The sequence below is a fragment of the Scyliorhinus torazame genome, chromosome 6 (assembly GCF_047496885.1).
Source record: "Scyliorhinus torazame isolate Kashiwa2021f chromosome 6, sScyTor2.1, whole genome shotgun sequence".
Lineage (NCBI taxonomy): Eukaryota > Metazoa > Chordata > Chondrichthyes > Carcharhiniformes > Scyliorhinidae > Scyliorhinus > Scyliorhinus torazame.
Window position 1 is genome coordinate 282,366,800 of NC_092712.1, and position 20,214 is coordinate 282,387,013.

At 49.5% G+C, this 20,214-nt stretch overlaps 1 protein-coding gene across 2 annotated transcripts in view; it reads left to right on the top strand.

Moving 5' to 3' along the window:
- The window catches only part of LOC140425470 (uridine phosphorylase 1-like), a 194,986-nt gene that overhangs the window by 93,812 nt on the left and 80,960 nt on the right, over positions 1 to 20,214 (top strand). For both annotated transcript variants that reach the window (XM_072509776.1, XM_072509777.1), the window contains one exon: positions 12,773 to 12,887. In XM_072509776.1, coding sequence (XP_072365877.1) covers positions 12,773 to 12,887 — 115 coding nt within the window. The remainder of the gene's footprint in view (positions 1 to 12,772; positions 12,888 to 20,214) is intronic.

Genomic DNA, 20,214 nt, shown 5'->3' on the forward strand with positions numbered 1-20,214 from the left:
AACTACAAAATGTAAGTAAGCATGCTGGTGGCCATATATTTGCTACTTGTAACTGTTTACATATAACAACATGTTACTTGGAGTGATTAAAAAGATTTATGCAGTCTTATATTTGTCAGATTTTCAATTGGAAACTCCTGTCCCAAGTTCAATTGAATTGTTCAAGGTGAACTATGTCAGTTTGGTTCTTCCATGATCCCAAACTCTGACCCAATCTCCTAAACTGGTATTTATTTATTTATTATAAATTTAGAGTGCCCAATTAAGGGCCAATTTAGCCAATCCACCTAACCTGCACATCTTTGGGTTGTGGGGGTGAAACCCACGCAGACATGGGAAGAATGTGCAAACTCCACACGGACAGTGACCCAGGGCCGGGATACAAATTAAACTGGTATTTGTAACATGGATCATTAGAACTCCGTGACAACAGCAGCAATTATGTTAGGAGAAAAATCCCAAGATGCTGGTTGATTTTTTATATGGGTGCAAAGAACTACAATGAATGCTCCTTTGGTTGGTTCAATCTATGTCTCATTAAAGTGCAGATGATTATTTGCTTGGAAAAATCACTCAAATATAAAAGAAATGTTCATTAAATCATTCATTACCTGATGGTTAGCTTGGTGCTGCAGAATTAATTTGTATTCCCCTTGTATAGTTGGACCTATGGAAACTGATTGCCGACATGTTTGTCACCAGTCACTTGCAATATAAGTATTAAGGGGAAAGAAACTTGAAATTAGCAGAACAAAAGCAAAGAATGCTGCAGTGCCCCCACCCACGGATCAGCCCTCCCCTGACTTTGGCACCGCTGGATTGAGTCCGCAGCCGTCATGCCGTGTTGTCGATGGGCGAGACCACACGTGTCTCACATTGTCGGGAACTCGGCCGGTCGGGGGCAGAGCATCGGGGGTCAGGCCTCAGGCAAACGTCGATACGGCAGGCAGTGTACTCGCAGAGTACACCCCTTTGGAGGGGGCGGAGCATCGTGAAAGGGGCACCGTCCCCAATTTGGTCGAAAACTTGGATTCTCCAGCCATTCACTGAACACGAATTCGGGGTCGCCGACCAGAAAATCCAGCCCCACATTTATTATAAGAATGTAGTTCACATATATAAAACAAGAATTTGGTATCAATTACAGAACCCCAAAATGTATCGTGGAGTTCAACCAACCTCTCCCTTTAATGTATTTGTTGCTGTTCCCCTAGGTGTGGGATTACAATTATGGACACGTGGGTTTTTAAACACTTTTTATTCCATGAACTCAACTTAACATCTTAAATAAACATTGGCTCTCTTAACACCCGTTACTTCAAAGATAACTCAAAAAATATTGCAACAGTAAATAATTCCTTAAAATGTTCCTTCAAACTTACAAGAGACTTAACACCTTTAAACAGTATCACATCAGGTTAAAGGCTTTACTTTAAATCACCCAAATGATCCAGAGATAGTCTTTCATTGCAGAAATCCAGCTCATTGCAAAACACAGACACACAGCCAGCTCTTTTCCAAACCAGAACTTCTCAAGCTGCTGTCTCAAACTGGCTTTCTCCTTTTAATCAGCTCACAGCAAAACCAGCCAGGCACTTTTCAAAACTGAAACTTCAAAATGGCTGAACTGAGTTGAGCTCCACCCACTCTCTGACATCACTGTTTTCTTAAAGGTACATTGCTTATTCATCCATATCTTAAAGGTACTCTCACATGACATGTAGAAAACAGTTACAGTAATCTATGTATATAACTCTGAATGAATCCCCCTTGGTAGTCGTTCCAATTCAATACAAAATCAAATTAACCAAAACCCCTTTCAAAGGTGTGGCCCAGCACACTGGAATCTCACTTGAATGGGGACTAGTCCTTTCCCTGACATCCACCTCCAAACAGCAGATACAAAACTAATTCCGGAAAGCAACTCTATCTTTGAAGTTGCCACGGCCGTTTTCCACACCCAATCTGCTTTCAGTTCCCTGGAACAGGCTTAAAATGAAAACAGGGAAACACTGCTTCTCTTCTGCAGTCCAAAGCACCAAACCGAGACTGAAACCCAAAAACCTAAACCCCCTCTCACCTGACAGCCACAGCCCAGCTCCACCCATAAATTACATCACTGAAGCTGTGCAACAAATCATGTGGTAAGATCAAACCATTCTTAAAGGGACACTCAAATGACAAGTGACACTGGCCGTATGGGCACCCACGCCCAAACTCCCCGCCCAACCGGTCTCCACGCACTGGTAGACCACCTTGAGCAACACGCACGGCAGCACCCAGTGAGGGCAGTGCCAGTCAGCGGTACCCCTGGCATCAGGGACGGGCGCCAGGGGCGGAGGCCCCCACGGTGCCGGCTAGCGACGGGGCAGGGGTGAGAGGATGGAGGGGGGGAGAAAGGGACATGCAGGGGCAGAGTCTGCAGTGCCAACCGGGGCCACCGTGTAGCCCGCGGACCTGGTTGGGCACGGGGGTATGCATGACACTAACATGTTGGCCTTTCACCCGCTGCAGACAATGGAGTTTGGAGCTTGACAAGCAATGGTGGCCACCCTGGTGGTCACCAGAGCTGTGCGAGATGCACTGTGGCCGTAAGACCGGCAGCTGCTCGAAGAGCAAGTGGAAACTGCAGCAGCAGAGCGTGCCGCAGAGGGGCAGGTGGCAGCCACCCAGCCTGGAGAGCCAGCCGCCAAACAGGCCGAAGTGTAGGAGGTGCTAAGGAGGTGCCGCATGAGGCCTCGTGTGTACCGGCACCACCTGACATTCGAGGACCTGCCGGACCGGGCATGTCGTCGAAGATTCTGGCTGAGCAGAGACACAGTGCAACATACCTGCAGATGATGGCGCACCTGGCACCTCAGGGCAATAGGGGAGGACACCCGTTCCCGGTGTCTGTCAAGCTGACAGTTGCCCTCAACCTCTATGCCTCAGGGTCCTTCCAGGCACCGAGTGGAGACCTGTCCAGGATATCAGAGATGCATCCGCGCTGTCACGGAGGCCCTATATGCTCAGGCGAATCAATACGTCCATTTCAATGTGGACCGAATCCACCAGGATGCCCTGGGGGGGAAATGGCTATTGGAGGGGTCCAACCGCGTGCAGCAGCAGGAGATGGTGCTGACAATGCATGCCACCCAGGCCAACATCGCACGGGTGGCTTCCACGGTGGAGTCATCGGGGGGGATTGTTTGGGTTATGTTTAGCATGTCCAAGGCCTGGGGAATTCTGTGCAGGCACTGGCGGAGGCCCAGGAGAGGGCTGCGGTCTCACAGGTGACCATGTCCCAGAGTCACCTGGAAATCGCAGCGGCGCTCCTGAGCGGGGCCCAGTCGCAGCAGGGCCATGGCTGGGAACGTCAGCGGCATTGCCCACTTGCTGGCCAAAGTGGCACAGACACAGAGGGAGGTGGCCCAGTCCCAGAGGGAGATGGCGTAGTCACTGGCTGATGTGACACAAACCCAGTAGGTGGTCGCACAATCACAGTGTGATGTTTGCAGACCCAGAGGGAGGTGTCCACTCCCTGTGCTCCATGGCCGCCGACGTGCAGACCCTGGTTGAGATCAGAGCGGGTCTCCAGGACTGGCAGTGCCAGGTGGCGGTGGAGCCTCAGGGGGTAGCTACCCTGGCACCCCCATCCCATGGAGTAACCAAGGGGTCATTGGGCACCCCAACGAAAAAGGAGGTGATGGGGCAAGGGCCCGTGACTCCCACAGGGGAAGGACCGGAACAAGGCAGCACCTCAGACTCTTCCCCCCCCCCCCCCCCACACCCCCCTCCCCCCCCCACCCCTCCTATCCCTGACGCATCTGGTGAGCAGCGGGAAGAACAGGGTGGCATCATGCCACCTGGGACACCTGAGCAGCGGCCGGGCTCATCCAGGCCCGGTCGCTCCAGAAGCCAACGGGGACACAGGTCGCAAGGCAGGAATCAAAGCAGGCCGCTTCCACTCCTGCTGTACCATCTGGGGAACCACGTAGATGTCGTGTTAGAGCCCATAAGGCCTGAAAGTTAGACACCAGTTAAGTTGGCATGGGTGCAGGGCACAATTTAGTTGTGGGGCTAGGGCACAAACCTGTATATATTTGTTCACAATAAACACTGGTTGCCACTGTTACAACCTGCCTCGGTGCTCCATCTGATTGGTGTGAGGGATGGGCTCGCCTGTGCAGGCCTATGGGGGGGGAATGGCGGACATTTTTTGGGGGGGCGGGGAAATGGTGCGGATCCGCAGGTGGCCCGTGCTCCCCACCCTCCTCCCCCCTCTCGACCGCCCCCCACCCCCTCATTTGATGAGACCGTGTGATGGAATGGCCAGCTCGCACGCAGGGATCACCCAGGTGGCTGGTGGGATGTGCTACTATGGGCAGGAGTCAGACATCGTCACATGATGCGGAGCACCAAAGCCCATCGCAGAGCGGGTTGTCATCATCCTGCATCCCATGGACCAGACACGGTGTTACTGCCAACCCAGGGCCCCACCCCATAGTGTTGCAGATATGTATCACAGAGGGGGTTGCAGGCGGGGGGGCGTGAGGGAGTGTGGGGTTGGGATGTGGTGTCCATGCCCCTGGCCAGTCCGCCCCCTCTACCCCCCTTCCTAGTCAGTGCACCTGGAGGCGAACAGAGCGTCCCGTGCACGTCGGCCCTGACGCACATGTTGTGCGCCTTCTTGTGCCTACCTGGGCTCCATGTCCTCCCCCACATCCTCCTCGTCGGACGTGGCCTGGCGTTCCTCTTCCTCCTTCAATACATTGCCCCTCTGCTGTGTGATGTTGTGGAGGACCCAACAGACCGCCACAATGTGGGCGACCCTCTCAGCATCATACTGGAGGGCATCTTCAGGAGACCGATGCACCGCTTGATCACCCTCCTGGTCATGGCATGTGTATGATCTGCATATCTGTATATATACAAGGGGTCAATGTAAATCCACTACAACTAAGCAATCACTAGAGGGAGCATGGGAGATGTACAAATATAGACAGACAGGAAGTCGGAGGCACTCTTCACAGGAACAGCAGCTGGTGAGCAGGACACCGACAGACAGCTCAGATGTAACGTATAGTATAAGTGCTGGAGAGAGAACAAACTCACACAATAAAGCATCTACTTCAACTGTAAGACTACAAACTTTATTCAGACACAAGGAATAATACAAGGACACAAGGAGACTTCAGAACCCTTACTAGAAGATTACACAAGATGCAGACAAAGAAAGATCGAAATGACAAGAAAACTCGTACCGGACATTTGACTTGGGGAGACTTCACTGATTCAATGAAACTTGTTGGAACTCCACCGCAGCTGAAAACAACCGGTAATTTAAGTCATAGATGGAAAAGTTTTAAACAAATGTTCGAAATATATACCATAGCTAATGATTTGAGAACGGCCTCTGAAGAAATGAAAATAGCACTGCTCCGAGCAGGACAAAAGCTAGAGAAATCTAAAACAGCTTTAAATACATGAAAGGTGAAGACAACAACAAATTAGAAGTAATACTCAAAGAATTTGAAGATCACTGTAATACCAGTAACAATGCTGCTTTAAGACATTCAATGCTCGGAGACCAAATTGCGCAGGGAATGAGTGATGCGAAACAGAGTTACCAAAACAGAAAGGTTTAACGCTGGAAATCGCGATTGAAAAGTGCAGATCGCAAGAAAAAAATAACATTAAGTGTTTACTTAGAAAGAACGCCGAAAAAGTTATTCTCCACGGGTCTAAAGAAGTTAAAATGGCGTCTGAGCACATTTTAAACTGCCCGGGAAACAAAAGATGCAAATCTGCTTCTGCGCATGCGCAGGAAATCGCAGCCGCGCATGCGCAGGAAACCACAGCCACACATGCGCAGTTGAAAATAGCCGTTTTGCGCGACTCCACACAGAGAGTGATGACAGACCCCACAGAGAGCTCGGAGAACTCGTTGACAGACTCCAAAATGGAAGAAACTAAAGACTCCATAGCGAAATCCATGCATGAGCAAGACCATAAAGGTCTATCCACCTTATCTGAGCAACCAGATTATTAGAGTCTACCAAGCTCACGTGAATAACAAAAAGACTATGAAAGTCTACCCAGCACATAATCAACAAGAAGACAATGTAAGTCTACCCGCTGTATGTGAGAACAATGACAATTTGATCACAATCGACATACAGGATGTGCAGAATCACAACGAGACTGACAGATCTCAGCTCGTCTGTACAGAAGCACTCAACAATCAGAGTACAGCTACTCATGAGTCCAGAGAGACCACGTCAACTGAAACCTCATCTACTCTAAACAACCCACAAGAAAATGAAATCTTGAAGATTTTGACTCCAGAAGATGAGCACCAAGAAACCAACGATGATTCAAATGAACCAGAAATGACTCCAGAAGAGGAGCACCAAGGAAGCAAAGAGGAATCAAATCAACCACAAATAACTGATGTCACCGAGATCAATGCAACATCAGATCATTCTCACAATCCTCAAGAAGAAACGCTCAATGAAACATCAGATACCACAAAGGACACTGACACTAATAACTTTGAGAATGACTCAAATTATCCACACGGAACAGTCATTGAGCACAACAAGAACAACAAAAACCACAAGAAGCACAACAGAAACAAGAACAACAGCAGCAACAAAAACAACAAGAAGCTCAACAAGAACAACAACAAAAACTACAAGCACAATGACAAAAACTACACGAACACCAACAACTCAACAACAAGAAGCATAACAAAAACAACAAGAACAACAATGAAAACAACAAAAACAGAAACAACAAGCACAACAAAAACAACAAGAACAGCAACGAAAACAACAAAGACAAACGACAGAAACAACAACAATGAAACAACGACCTGTACAACATGGAACAACTCTGCACATGAAGGACAATGCAATAGCACACTGCGAAACAATGACAAGAGTACAAACATACCATGGTCTGACAACAAATCTCACAAATTCACATTTTCTCCAGAACAAACAAGCACACCAGCTTTCAAGGCAGATGGCACACTAAATCGATACCACAAGCACAGAAAAAAGTCCACGGCAGTCAACATCAGTGGTTCGACCATTCAAACACCTTGTGCTGACTTGTTGGCTACTTAAACACAAGAACACTGACGACGTTCATAAAGAAATTACAACATCAACATCACCACTTCAACAACAGAAGAAGAAAGAAACTTAACCAAATAAATTTATAAAGTTTGGACTCAACATTTTTTTCATTACGATTGAACTCATAAATATTAATTGGCTTTGTATAATAACCAATATCATCACAACTTGTACAGATATACATATCATAATTAATCTAACTGTTTTGTGCAATTTTCTTTAACACTGTACAGAAAATATGTAAACGAAAAAAGGGGATGTAGTGATCTGTATATCTATATATATATACAAGGGGTCAATGTAAATGCACTACAACTAAGCAATCACTAGAGGGAGCACGGGAGATGTATAAATATAGACAGACAGGAAGTCGGAGGCACTCTTCACAGGAATGGCAGCTGGTCACAGACAGACAGCTCAGATGTAACGTATAGAATTAGCGCTGGAGAGAGAATGAACTCACACAATAAAGCATCGACTTCAACTATAAGAGTACAAGCTTTATTCAGACACAAGGAATAACACAGCATAGGCTTCATTGTCACGAGTCTCCCCGTCGGTCTGTGGTCTCTGAATAGGTGCCATCAGCCACGACACAGTGGATAACTCCTGTCGCCCAGGAGCCAACCCGCCAGCCGGGGGTGCGTTGTGAACATGGCAGGAATCGTCAAGTATGGCAGGATAAAGGAGTCATGCACACTGCCCGGGTAAAGGGTGCAGACGTGTATGATGCGCATCTGGTGGTCATATATCAGCTGCACCTTTTGGTTTGTGTTATCCGTGGCCTGTTATCCGCGGCCTGTTATCCGCAGGTTCCCGTAGGGGGGCATGCATCCAGAATTGAACTCAACCACAATCTGTAACCTCATGTAACTGCATATATCCCAGACATTACCACCAAGCCTGGGGATCAATCCTGGTTCAGCGAAGTGTGCAGGAGGGCATCCCAGCAATATATCATAGAATTTACAGTGCTGAAGGAGGCCATTCGGCCCATCGAGTCTGCACCGGCTCTTGGAAAGAGCACCCGACCCAAGGTCAACACCTCCACCCTATCCCCATAACCCAGTGACCCCACCCAACATTAAGGGCAATTGTGGTTACTAAGGGCAATTTATCATGGCCAATCCACCTAACCCGCACATCTTTGGACTGTGGGAGGAAACCGGAGCACCCGGAGGAAACCCACGCACACACGGGGAGGATGTGCAGACTCCGCACAGACAGTGACCCAAGCTGGAATCGAACCTGGGACCCTGGAGCTGTGAAGCAATTGTGCTATCCACTATGCTACCGTGCTGCCCCATATACAGCGGGATTCTCCCTTCTGAGGGACTAAGTCCCCACGCCGGCTTGAGAACCGGCACCAACCACTCCGGCGTCAACAGCCCCGAAAGTGCGGAATTCTCCGCACTTTCGGGGGCGAGGTGGACGCCGGAGGGGTTGGCGCCGCTCCAACCAGCGGCACAAGGACTGTGCAAGTTTGTGCATGCGCTGAAGGGCCAGCGTGATCTCGCGCATGCACGGAACCGCCGGCGTCTTTTGCCGCATACGCGGGGGGCGGGGGTCTCTTCTCCGCGCCGGCCATGGCGGAGCCCTACAGGAGCCAGCGCGGAAGGAAGTAATGCCCCCACGGCACAGGCCCGTGGGCCCCAATCGCGGGCCAGGCCACCGTTGGGGCTCGCCCGGGGTCCAATCGCCCTGTGCCCCCCAAGGACCGCCCCAGCCGACTTACCTGCCAGGTTCCGCCGTGTCGGACCATGCGTAACCCACGCCGGCGGGTCTGTCCAAAAACGGACGGCCGCTTGGCCCTTCGGGGCCCGGAGAATAGCCGGGGGGGGGGTGCTGCCAACAGCCGCCGACCGGCGTTGCGTGAATCCAGCCTCCGCCCGAAAAACGGCACCGGAGGATATGGAAGCCGGCGCTGGGGTGGCGGGGCGGGATTCACGCCATCCCCCGGGGATTCTCCGACTCGGCGGAGGGTCGGAGCATCCCGCCCATTATCTTTTATTAGTGTCACAAGTAGGCTTACATTAACACTGCAATGAAGTTACTGTGAAAATCCCCAAGTCGCCACACTCCGGCGCCTGTTCGGGTACACAGAGGGAGAATTCAGAATGTCCAATTCACCTAATAGCACGCATTTCGGGACCTGTGGGAGTAAACTGGAGCTCCTGGAGGAAACCCACGCAGACACGGGGAGAACATGCAGACTCCGCACAGACAGTGACCCAAGCCGGGAATCGAACCCGGGACCCTGGCGCCGTGAAGCAATAGTGCCAACAACTGTGCCACCGTGCTGCCGTACACGGTGGACTGGCCACGCTAAATTGCTCCTTAACAAGGAATAAAATTAAAAATTACCAATGGGATGTGCCTATGTGTGGGCGGCCTGGTAGCACAGTGGTTAGCACTGTTGCCTCTCAGCGCCTGGGTCCTGGGTTCAATTCCTGGCTTGGGCCGCTGTCATTGCAGTGTTAATGTAAGCCCATTTGTGACAATAATAAAGATTATTATTATGTTGTCTGAAGATTAGTGTTGGAGATGTCAGCATGTGTGTGATATAGATGCGAAAAGCCAGCCAGCAGTTGCCCCCTGAAAAAACCTTTGTACGTATTGCTCTGATTGTGAAGTAAGCCACGTCAGCAAAGACCACACTTGAAACAGAAACAGGGCAGTTTCTCAGCCGAATTGCAGAACTCTGGAACCTCAAAACCGACCTTTTGCCTGCTGAAGTCAGCGCCACTGGAATCACAGATTGTAACGGCCACAACGCTCAATCATCTGCTACTTCGTATACTTTCTGTTTTACTTACTTCGGGCTCAATTTTAATTTCTAATCTGTGGATGTAAATGCATGTGACTTTTCATTTTCTTGCTTTTAGTAGCTAATAAACTGACTCTTTCTTTAACTCAAGAAATCTTGGTTTAATTGGCTCCCTTTGGAACATATATATTGGAATTGGGAAAGGTTATCTGCAAATGAAGAGATTCTTTTTAGATTAATCTTGTTGTGACCAGCAGAGGAGATTGAATAAAGAAAGGGAGCCAGATCATCCATCCTCACTCGGGCATCACAATTCTTGGACGGGATTCTCCCCTACCCGGCTGGGCGGGGGGGTCCCGGCGGGATGGAGTGGCGTGAACCACTCCGGCGTCGGGCCGCACCTTTAGGGGCCAAGTCCTCACCATGAGGGGCTCGGCGCGTGCTGGAGTGGTTGGCGCACCGCCGACCGGCGTGGAAGGACTGCCGGGGCAGAAAGGACTGCGCCGGGCAGTGGAAGTCCGCGCATGCGCAGGAGCGTCAGCGGCTACTGACGTCAACCCCGCGCATGCGCAGGGGCGGTGTGTCTCTTCCACGTCGGCCATGGTGAAGACTGTGGCCGAGGCAGAGGGAAAAGAGTGGCCCCATGGCACAGGCCCGCCCGCGGATCGGTGGGCCCCGATCGCGAGCCAGGCCACCGTGGGGGCACCCCCCGGGGCCAGATCGCCCCCAGGACGCCGGAGCCCGCCCGCACCACCTAGTCCCGCCGGGAAGAGAGGTGGTTTGATTCTCGCCGGCGGGACAGGCATTCCAGCAGCGGGGATTCGGCCCATCGCAGGCCGGAGAATCATCGGAGGGGGCTTGCCGACTGGTGGGGGGTCGGAGAATCTTGTCTCATGTACCTACTACATGGGCTGCAGCAGTTCAAGAAGGCAGCTCACCACCTGCTTCTCAAGGGAAATTAGGGATGGTCAATTCATAGATGTTGAGGTGAATTATGCTGTTCCCATGTCACATCTGAGAATTCCTGATGCATATTATCTGACAAGTGTGGATTTGTTGTTCATGACCAATTGTTTGGAGGAGGGGAACTGGGTCTCCTTGATTTCAAAATTACTCCAAGGTGATGGACATAGTACATAGTCTGCCATGGAGTGTTGACTAGGTTCCCAGATACCCAAGTCTAGCAGATTTACAGCATTTCATAACACTGGATGCCAGTGGATGGATGCCTAGCCAGCCTAATTCAATAATGGTAGCTTGGGATTGACATTTCATCACTTCAGGCGCAACCTAACTGAAAGAAAAAGAGTCCTTTCTGGGTGATATTAGCAGGGTCAAACGCATAGAATGACCCTGTTCTCTATTGGCACTGTTTTTTTATAATGCCCCGGCAGGGAACGACGGGCTCAACATCATTTCCTGGACTGAGTAGCTCCAATGAGTGGACCTCCTCAGTGGAGGTTGAGATCAGGACATAATTTTTAAATGACGTCCTGATCTCTCGATCCCCCCGATGCGAACCCAGAAACCCAATGCCCCAACTCGCCTATTGGGGGGGTCCTCAGGCCCCCCGCACCCCAACCCACATGGGCAGGGCACCCGCAGGCCCGATCCCCAGTGCAGGCAAAATGCCAGCCTGCCACTTTGGCACTGCCAGCTTGGCACCTGGGCAGTGCCCCTGCCAGCCTGACAGTGCCAGTCGGGCATCCTGCCTGGAGGCCGACCACCCGGGGCCCTCAGATTGTCTTAGAGCCCCCCCCCCCCAGGTACTGTTCTGCCTGGTCCTCGTTTGTGGGTTTGGCACTGAACAGCGCCCGACTTGGGTTTCCTCAACGTGCTTTATTTCACTCTTGCTATTGAGATTGAAATAAATGCAAATGAGGGTTAATGATACGCTCGCCATTTTTGGGTGGAACTGGAACTCGCCATCGGGAGCGGGCTGGGTGAATTGCAAAATGGGTTTGTGCCTGCCGCAAATCTCGATTTTGGCCTTTCCCACCATTTACCTGCTCGCCCAGATTTGTGCCAGGCGTAATGCGGTGGCTGAATCGCATCCAATGTTTCCAGCTAACTACTCCGCTGGTAGCCCTCATGATATAAACAAAAATCCATTCGCCCAAATGTTTATGATGCTTTAATTACACCTCTGACTCCAAGAAGCCTAGCTGTCTTGCAAACCAGGCAGAAGTGTCGGACTGCAGCAGTCAGACACTCATTCTAAGCCAGACATTTAACCCTGACTGCGCCAAATACATATGAAATGAAAATCGCTTCTTGTCACAAGTAGGCTTCAAATGAAGTTACTGTGAAAAGCCCCTAGTCGCCACATTCCAGCGCCTGTTCGTGGAGGCTGGTATGGGAATCGAACCGTGCTGCTGGCCTGCTTTGGTCTGCTTTCAAAGCCAGCGATGTCTGAAATTCCGACATTCATAACATGTAAGAAGCAGGAAACCTGATGTGCAGGTAAACCGCACTGCCTTATCTGGCTAAAAGTTGCCGGTATATCGTTGTGTACTTTGGAGAGCCTAAACTTTGATTATTGCCAACCTGTGCTAGGTTTTCGGTGCTTGGCTAAGTGTAATTTTTCCCTGTGGAGAGAGAATTTGCCTACAGCAAGTGCGGATTTCTCAATAACTTCGATGCGGGTTTATTTGGTGATGGTCTTTCTTGTTTTTCAGACACCCAGCTGACCAGTTTTTTAAAAAACTGCCTCTTCTATTATGCCTTTAGTCTCCCCCCCCCCCCCACCTACTTCTACTGCTGTTCAATGCCCATTTAAATTTGTTTCAAGACATTCACTATATTAAAGACACTAGAGGCTATACTTTGAGTAAATATGATGAAAATATACATAACTATTTGAATTTCTGTTTTGTTTCAGCATGGCATGGGGATTCCCTCAATCTCAATCATGTTACATGAGATCATCAAGTTGCTCTGTCATGCCAAGTGCACTGAAGTTCTTGCCTTTCGGATTGGCACCTCAGGTGGAATAGGTACAGTATCCTGACCAAAGAAAAAGGTTATAGAATCGGACCAGTTAGATATCTTAGCAACTTCATGATTCAAACCTCAACCAAGAAAGTGGAATAAACCATAATGAACAGTGATATTTAAACAACTACTGAAAAAAACTAAATTATTGTGAATATTGAGTGGCGCGGTCAAAAAACCCAAGTCTTTAAACCGATCCCTTACATTTGCTCCTCATAAAGGCCAGCAGTCAGCTTTCTGAACATGATTATCCTTGGCTGAAGAGAGCAACGCCTGATGGTGCCTTATGTGCCTCAGGCAGATCTGTTGATGAATGGCTAAACCAGCATAAACATTCTCGTTTGTGTCCTTTGGGCGAACAGGAGATGAGGATATGCGGGGAAAATGACCATGATAAAATAAATAATGGTTTTAGTAGGTATAGGAGCATCAAAGGCGGAAGTGAGGCTATGATTGGAGCAGATGGGTAGCTTCAGAATTGTTATAGTGAGTGGAGGCTAGATAGTTTGGAATTTGAAGGTGCTGGCCTGTCTTTTCAATCTTGCCCTTGCCTGAGGTGTGGTGACCCTCCGGCTAAATCAGCACCAGTCAGCTCTCTCTCTCAAAAGGGGAGAGCTGCCTCTGGTCCTCGGGGACTACGGCGACTTTCATGTCAGCTGGGGGAGTGTTTTTTTTTTCCAGGATTGGCACAGAAGGAAGTGGAATTGGAAAGGAACAAGAAGGTGCGAGTGGAGAGGTATGTGAGAAGGTGATCAAAGATGGGCTTATCTATGATTTGCTACGATGGAAGTATAATGATGGGAAGATCAAGGATTTGGCTGTGAATATGGTTGGGACTTTACATGTTGAGTGAGACTAAGTGAGTCTAGGACAGCACTGAACAAAGAGAAAGAGAAGGAATGATGAATTAAGATGGAGGTTAAAATTCCCACAGCTGGAAAATCACTCAGTGGCTGAAGGTAGAAAGACGATACCTCATTGCAAAACTTGGCATGTCACTTGGCAGGAGAGGACGAGGATTTTAAAGGAGAAACAAGATGCGACACTCAAAAAGAGGAATGAGATGGTGTGAAAGAGAGCGAAGATGTGATTTGGTGATCACTAACACAAATCAGCACGCTGGTCTGGACAGCAAGTGATAGACTGTATAGCCAGGTGGAGAGACTTCATTAAGGTGGAAGTTGTCTTCACTTGTCAGCCAATTTATTTTTTAAAAATATTTTTATTGAAGGCATTTTGTATATATACATAGAAATATCAGAAAGCCAGTCATCCACAGGAACAAAAAACACAGGTCCAGACAAGCTTCTGATACCGAGCTGGGAACTCTCCCCACCCCTTTAGCAAGTACAGGAAGTCTGCCAGGTCGCTCACCCACATCCCTGCCTTTGGTGTCTCCAGGTCCCACCAACACAACAAAATCCGTCTCCAGCTATCAGGGAGGCAAAGGCCAAGACATCGGCCTCTTTCCAGACCTGGACTCTTGGATCTTCCGACACTCCAAATATCGCCACCTCTGGACTCGGGACCACCCCTACACCCAGAATCTTGGACGTGACATCTGAGAATCCCTGCCAGGACCCCCTCAGCTTAGGACATGCCCAGAACATGTGGACATGATTTGTGCCCCCCAACCCCCTCGCACACCGCCCACACCCATCCTCCACTCCTGCAAAGAATTGGCTCATCCTCGCAACTGTCATGTGGGCCTTATGCACCACCTTAAATTGGAACTTACCCTCGCATACAATGAGGACGCGTTCACCCTCCACAGGGCTTTCTACCATATCCCGGACCTCACCTCCACACCCAACTCCTCCTACTATTTGCATTTTGATCTCCTCCAATGGAACACCCTCCCTTTCCATCAGCTCTCCATAAATGTCTGACAGTCTCCCCTCCCCAATGTCATCCTCGGACAACAGCTCATCTTGTAGCACCGGAGGTGGCAACCCCGGAAAGACGTCACCTCTCTCGGTACAAAGTCCCACACCAGCAGGTACCTGAACCCATTCCCCTTAGGCAACTCGCAGTTTCCTCCAGCTCTTCCAGTCTTGCAAACCTATCCCCTACAAACAAATCCCTGAAGTACTCTATCCCGAGCTGCCACTAACCCTGGAACCTCGCATCCAGCCTGCCGGCTGTGATGTTGTACGAATTAAGTAATGGCATGATGGGAAAACTGGTCAACTATTCGGTACAATGTAAGAAAAGCTGACCTAGCCACTTCAATGTACCAGAGCCCTTTGTAAGGAATGCTAATCTAGCTATTCCAAAATGCCTGACCTCTATAATTTCTGATAAGGCTAACTCGTCATAACCCAGGGCGGTATGAATAAGACAAGATAAGGAATGGATGAGTCTCCTCCGACCTTTTAATATTCTATCAAAGGACAAGATAATGGTATGAGGGATGAGACAAAGAGTCCGAGAAGATCAACAGGTCAGCAGGTTTATGACATTGCTTCCGTTTCTACTTCCAATCGAATTCCTGACTAAGCTGTAGTCATGCAATCTTGATAATGATAATGTATCAATACTGAACTGATTTTCTGTAAAAGCGCGGACTTCGGAAGGAATCAGCAGTGGTAATAACTGCTCTCTGACCTCAAGTTTCAGCCATTGCTGCATGCAGTCGTTTTGTAAATAAAGCCTTGTTATTTTGCCATAACGAGCGTTGTTGAATCTTTCTACTACAGTCCAGAAGCAGGAAATTATTTACTTCTACAGGCGGAAAGCTGTGATTATCGCATATCTGCGCTTTCCAACCCAAAATGTTGCCTGCATTGGTTCCAAACTCGCAACGCTGAGACCACCACCGGGCTCGCGGACTAACAGCCTGGCAAGACTGGAAGGGGAGCCAACAACAGTGCCCTCAAACTCGTTCCCCTACACGACGTTGCCTCCATTCACTCCCACAACGACCCCTCCTCCACTGTCCATATCCTTACCATTCCGATATTCGCAGCCCAGTAATAGTTCATCGAACACGGCAACGCCAGCACCCCTCTCCTCCTCGTCCCCACTCCAAAAACACCCTCCTCACCGGCGCAGTCTTCTCCACCCACACAATCCCTGAAATTATCCGATTCACCTTCCTAAAAAAAGGACTTGGGAACAAAGATGGGGAGGTTCTGGAACACGAATAAGAACCTGGGCAGCACTGTCATTTTAACCGTCTGCATGCGCCCAGCCAGTGACAGCAGCAACACATCCCACCTCTTAAAGTCCGACATCATTCCCTCCACCAGTCACGCCAAATTCAATTTCTGCAGCTGGGCCCAACTCCGTGCCACCTGGATCCCGAGATACTTAAACTCACCCCACCACCATGAACAGCAGTTTCCCTAGCCTCCTCTCCTTCCCTCTAGCATTAATTGGGAACACCTCGCTTTTCCCAATGTGCAACTTATACTGGCTGGCCTAATTCCTTCAGGATCTCCATGACCCTATCAAAACTGTCCACTGGGTCTGAAAAGTATAACAGAAGATCATCCACATACAATGAGATCCTGTGCTCAGCCCCATCCCGCTCAATCCCTCTCCAACCCCTCGACGCCCTGAGCACCAACGGTTCTATCGCCAGAGCAAAAAGTAGCGGGGAGAGCAGGCACCCCTGCCTCGTCCCCTGATTCAGCCCTAGGTACCCCAAACTCGTCCTGTTCATCCGGACTCTAGCCATTGGCATCCCATACAGCAGCCGAACCCAATCCATGAAATCCTGGTCCAACCCGAATTGACCCAGAAACTCCAACAAATACGCCCACTCCACTCAATCAAATGCCTTCTCCGCATCCATTGCCACCACCACTTCTACCTCCTGCCCCTCCGAGGGCATCATAATGATATTGAGCAACCTGCGCACATTTGTCGACAGCTGTCGCCCCTTCACAAACCCCGGCTAGTCCTCCCCTATCACCCCTGGCACACAGTCCCCTACCCTCAACGCTAGCACCTTCACTAACATCTTTGCATCCACATTTAGCAGCAGAATTTGGTGGTACGACCCACACAGCTCCGGGTCCTTATCTGTCAACGAAATGGAATCCTGTGACAATGTGAGGGGGAGCTCTCCCGTCCCCTCGACTCTTTGTCCATCCCCAGTAGCTGGGGCCCCAACTTCGCACCAAACCTTTTGTAGAACTCGACTGGAAACCTATCCTGCCCCAGGTTCTTGCCTGCCTCCAATGCAGTCATTCACCTCCCTCAGCCCAATCGGGGTCCCCAATCCTTGCACCTCCTCCTCCTCCACCCTTGGGAACTCCAGCCATCCAAGAACCACCTCATGTCTTCCTCACCAGGCGGGGGTCTCCAACTCATACAACCTTCTGTAAAAGGCCTCAAGCACCCCATTCACCCATTCTGGGTCCGACTCCACCTTACCTCCCTCATCTCCCAACTCTCCGATCTCCCTCTTTGCTGCCTGCTTCTTCGGTGTGCCAATATCCTGCTTAATTTTCCCCGATACTCGTACCTGTCAGCCAATTTCCTTTTGAGACCATGAGATTGATGCAATTGCATGACAAAGGATTAGGAATCACTTCCTCACTGGGAGCGCAAATCTGGTGCAATTCAGCTCTGGCAGAAGAACATAAGTCTCCCAAATGGAGAATTTTGCCCACTATAAAATAAAAGGAACAATTCTAGAATGGGTACAGTGCAGAGGGACATGGGTGTACATGCGAATAAGTCATCAAAGGTGACTGGACATGGTTCACAAAGCATACTGTATTCCAGGCTTTATTAATAGTGACATAGAGTACAGGAGCAGGGAGGTTATGTTAAACTTGTGTAAGCCACTGGTTCAGCCTCAACTGCAGTATTGTGTTCAGTTCTGGGCAGCACACAGATGTGAAAGATGTGAAGGCATTTGAGGGAGTGCAGAAAAGATTCATAAAAATGGTTCAAGGGATGGTAACAGGAAAAGACAGAATAGATAAAGATCAATTATTTCCACTGGTTGGAAATTCTAAAACTAGGGGGCAGTCTAAAGAATAGGGCCAGATCATTCAGGAAAGACGTTAGGAAGCAATTCTTCACACAAAGGGTGCGAGAGGTTAGGAACTCTCTCCCACAGACAGCGAGAACAGTTGTTAATTTTAAATCTGAGACAGATAGATTTTTGTTTAACAAGATATTCAGGGATATGGGCAGGTATATGGGGCTGGATTCTCCGTTTTTGGGACTATGTACCCACGCCGTCGTGAAAACTGCGGTCTTTCACGCCAGGAAAACTGGCATCAAAAGGCCACAGATTCCCTGTTTTGCTGGGGGCTAGCAGGCAGCCATCGTAGAGCTCGCAGCTCTAGCTGCCTGTACGGCCCCCCCCCTGCACTTCCGGGTCAGAGGCCGTGCATGCGCACGGCGGCGGCCTCCAGCGGCCGCACCCCTGGACGGGCAAAGTAGTGGCCCGCACGCCCCGGATCGCCAACACACATAGCCCCCTTTGCTGAATGAAGCCCCTCCTGCCTTCCAATCGGCCCTACCCCGACTGTGGCGACCCCGGACTGAGTCAGCAGCTGCCATGTGAAGATCCCGGACGGTGGGACCATGAGAGGTCCACGCCGTCGGGAATTTGGCCAGTCGGAACGGAGCATTGGAGGGTGGGCCTCAGCAATGGCCTCAGGCGGTGGATAATCGGCGTGATGTACTCCACGAGTACGCCAACCTTTTTTTGGGGGGTAGAATTGAAGAATTGGCGGCGCTCCCGATTTTGTGCGCCAAATCGGATTTCCACCCCGTCGCCGAACGTGATTTTGCAGTCTGGGTGCGGAGTATCCAGCCCAGCGAGTTAGACCACGGATCAGCCATGATCTCATTGAATGGCGGCGGGATAGGCTCAAGGGGCTGAATGGCCTACTCCTGTTCTTATTGGTGAGGAACTTCAGTTATGTAGACAGATTGGAGAAGAGAAGTTCGGGAGAAGTTTTGGCAGAGGTATTGAAAATCATGAGGGGTCTGGGCAGAGATCATGGGGAAAAGCTGTTCCCACTGGTGGAAGGATTAAGAATGAGAGGGCCCACATTTAAGGTAATTTTCAGAAGAAGCAACGGCGACATGAGGTAAAGATTTTTCACACAGTAAGTGGTTAAAGTCTGGAAAATGTTGCTCGAGAGTGTGGTGGAGGCAGATTTCATCAAGGCTTTTGAGAGGGGTTTGGATTACTATCTGGAAAGGAATAACGGGCAGGGATATGAGGAGAAGGTGGAGGGAATGGTACGGGGCACATTGCTCATTTGGAGAGCCAGGCAGACAGGATGGGCCAAATGGTCTCCTTCTGTGCCGGAACAATTCTGTGATTCTATGAAATGGGAATACAAAGTTCTCACCCCGAACATTGACCATAACCTCAGTGCTAGTGCAGAAATCAGAAAGACTGGGAAAGGGTAGTTGAATGATGGTTGGTAAAAGAGGAATATGAAAGAGGTATGGTGAGCAAACAGTGAGATTGGAGGTGATTAAAAATATCAGTGCAAATCTGATGGATTGGATAGCTTGTTTCTATGCTGTAATCCTCCAAAGTTCTGTACATTAATCTTGCACATACATTAATATTTGGCATTGTCATGAAAATCTCCCACTGGATTGAATTTTACAGACTCGCATTTTTGTTCTTTCTTGTCACTCTTCCTACAACTAAAATGCCAACATCACAGTTTTGATAAGAAATGGATTTCACATCATGTCGCTTGATGTCTGTAGTGATTAAATCTGTCTGGTTTTGGGATGCAGTAATGTCCCTGTAGCACAGTGCTGTGATAGATTCTAAATTAAAATTGTGCATGTCAGCTTAGAATAACGAAGTGTTCAGATCATTGGATTCCTGAGCATGAATTACTTATCAATACAGTATGAACTGAGCTTATATTCGCTATATTAACGTGGAACAGTAGGTACAGGGGATACGAGTCCATAAAACAAACAGATAATCATGTGCTGTTTTAACTATATGCGTAGAAGTAGCTCTGAGAAAGGAAACAGAGTGCATGAGTAAAGATTAGCGGGTAACACTTTTTTAAACATCAAGATTGGAATGGTAGCCAAAAAAATACAGGAATGGTGGGGCAATTCAAGACCAAAAGACGGGGCTGGATTCTCCGGTCGCCAACGCCGAAATCGCGTTCCCGAATCACAGTTCCCGACCAAATTGGGTTGGTGCCGCTTTCGCGATGCTCCGCCCCCTCCAAAGCGACGTATCGATTGCCTGAGGCTTGCCCCGCGATGCTCCGCCCCCGACCGTCCCGAATTCCTGACGGCGTCGGTCGCATGCGGTCTCATCCGTCGGGAACTCGGTGTGGCGGCTACGGACTCGGTCCAGTTGGGAGACCG